The sequence below is a fragment of the Arachis duranensis genome, chromosome 3, assembly GCF_000817695.3.
Source record: "Arachis duranensis cultivar V14167 chromosome 3, aradu.V14167.gnm2.J7QH, whole genome shotgun sequence".
Taxonomy (NCBI): Eukaryota; Viridiplantae; Streptophyta; class Magnoliopsida; order Fabales; family Fabaceae; genus Arachis; species Arachis duranensis.
Window position 1 is genome coordinate 68,812,865 of NC_029774.3, and position 2,683 is coordinate 68,815,547.

At 33.3% G+C, this 2,683-nt stretch overlaps 1 protein-coding gene across 1 annotated transcript; it reads left to right on the forward strand.

The window, feature by feature from the left end:
* The first annotated feature begins 1,590 nt into the window (after nt 1–1,590).
* Nucleotides 1,591–2,128, forward strand: LOC127745734 (ATP synthase epsilon chain, chloroplastic). Its single transcript, XM_052259344.1, has one exon. It carries the CDS (start codon nt 1,660–1,662, stop codon nt 1,972–1,974), a length of 315 nt encoding a protein of 104 aa, XP_052115304.1. The 5' UTR covers nt 1,591–1,659; the 3' UTR covers nt 1,975–2,128.
* Nucleotides 2,129–2,683: the final 555 nt, after the last annotated feature.

Below are 2,683 nucleotides of genomic sequence, written 5' to 3' on the forward strand. Positions count from 1 at the left end.
CAAGTCGGGATTCAGCATGTGTGTGTACACACACACCTGTGCGAACATACAAGTCCTGGCACGTGACCTCATTCATTGCAACTTGCTGGCAATGATTTCTGGGCCCCAAAACCCAATCCAACTCATTTCTGAAGCTATTTCAAGCCAAATTGAAGAAGGATGAAAAGGGGGAGCACTTAGGTTTAGGTTTTATCATGTTGTAGGTCATTTTCTAGAGAGAGAAGCTCCCCTTTCTCCCTAGAACCTAGGTTTTTAGTTTAATTTCCTTATAATTTCTACTTTTAATTTTTGTTTTCATCTAGTTTCTTCTACCCTTCTTTGTTTTATTGCTTTAATTTCTTTAGTTTATCTTGTCATTTTCTCATTTTGTCACTTTTTATGTTTATGAGCACTCTTGTTATTTTAATTTACATTTAATGCAATTTATGTTTATTGTTCATTTAATGCTTCCTTTAATTGTTGTTATCATTTTCTTGCTTTTGGTAGTTAGAATTTATTTTTAATGCAATTTAATATTATTTTATTTTTATGCACGCCAAGTGTTTGATAAAATACTTGGCTTAGTTTCTACTTAGTTTTTCTCCACTCTTGGCTTTCAATTGATGATTTTGGTGAACCTTGAGTCATTGATGTCCATTCTTTTTTGATACATTAGAGTAGTTAGTTGATTTGGTCTCTCTTGACTCTATATGACCCATTAGTATTGACTTAGGACTTAGGAATTGGGATCAATCATGCCCTTTTGACTAATTCTCAAGTAGGATTGACTAATTGGGATTAATTCCACACAATTGCCATGTTTGTGGTCCACAACTAGGATAAGAATTCTTAATTACCCAATTCTTGCCAAGAGTCTTTTCTGCCAATTAATTTTCAACTTGCATTGCTTTTACTTGCTTTCCTTTTAATTCCTTGCATGATCATTTACTCTCTTGCTATTTACATTACTTGTTTCTCTTGCAATCACAACCCCCAATCCCGCATAGCCAATAATTGAACATTTCATTGTAATTCCTAGGGAGAACGACTCGGGATTTAAAACTTCCGGTTTATATTTGTTTTGGATTGTGACATCTTTTAAATTAATTCTGTTAGTTACAACGGAAGAAATTCTATTTTATCTATATTCTGAATTGGCATAAATTCTCTCAAATCAAATTTTGGCGTCGTTGCCTGGGATTGCAATGGTGTTACATTGTTGGCTATTGTTAATATGTGAATATGTGAATAGTTTGTTTTTGATTGGTTGCTTGTTTTGTTTGTAAATATGTCTCTTGGTTGTTAGCTTATTTTAATAAATTTTTATTTTAAAATGCATATGTAAATAGGTATTAATCTTATTTAAATTACCTTTTTCACTTGAGTTGCATGTTTAAATTTTTTTATTAGTTTTTGGATGGTTGAATTTGGATAGATTCTTGTTTGTGTATATTAAAAGTGCTTTGAATAGTCCATGATTTTGATTTGAAAAATAAAATTTTGGATTAATTTTTAAGTTAATGTAAATAGTTGTATAATTTTATTAATTTCTTGTTTACATGCATATTAGAATGTTAGGTTAAATCCTGTTTAAAAAAAATTCACTCTTTATTTGGTGGGTAATATCGATGAAGCAACTGCGAAGGCTACGAACTTAGAAATGGAGGGGAAATTGAAGAAATGACTTTAAATCTTTGTGTACTGACCCCCAATCGAATTGTTTGGGATTCAGAAGTGAAGGAAATTATTTTGTCCACTAATAGTGGACAAATTGGAGTATTACCAAATCATGCACCTATTGCTACAGCTGTAGATATAGGTATCTTGAGAATACGCCTTAATGACCAATGGGTAACAATGGCTCTGATGGGTGGTTTTGCTAGAATAGGCAATAATAAGATCACCATTTTAGTAAATGATGCCGAGAAGAGTAGTGACATTGATCCAGAAGAAGCTAAACAAACTCTTGAAATAGCAGAAGCTAACTTGAGTTAAGCTGAAGGCAAGAGACAACTAATCGAGGCAAATCTATCTCTCCGACGAGCTAGGACATGAGTAGAGGCTATCAATATGCTTTCGCAATAAGAAAATTGGTGTATACGAATAATTCTAAAAAGTGAAATAAAAAAATGAAATAGAAGAAAATATACAAAAAAAGGTATACCTACTTACCTACTATTGGATTTGAACCAATGACTACCGCCGTATGAAAGCAATACTCTAACCACTGAGTTAAGTAGGTCATTTTTTACAAAAAAATGGAAAGAAAAGGGAAGGGGGTACCCGTCTTCTGTTTTTTATTATCTATTGCAATCTCCGGATTATTATCTAATTTTAAATCCATATATTTATATAATGATTTTTCAACCTTCAATATTTCTATATAGAAATAGAAAGAGATAGACTAGAAACGACATCTCTTATCTCACTGACACCAAAGAGGGGGATCTAAAATGAGTGGAATTTTGATATGGGTGGAATATAATGAAATAGAGCCACTTTGAGGTTCCCTTTGAAATGAAGCATGGAACGGAGCCATTGCGAAGAAGTTCCACGAGTTACGAAGGAAACTTCGAGCTCATATTGGTCATGGGTTGAGAACGGGAATTGAACTTTATGAGATCAAATTTCCCGTTGTTCCTCAGTAGCTCAGTGGTAGAGCGGTCGGCTGTTAACTGACTGGTCGTAGGTTCGAATCCTACTT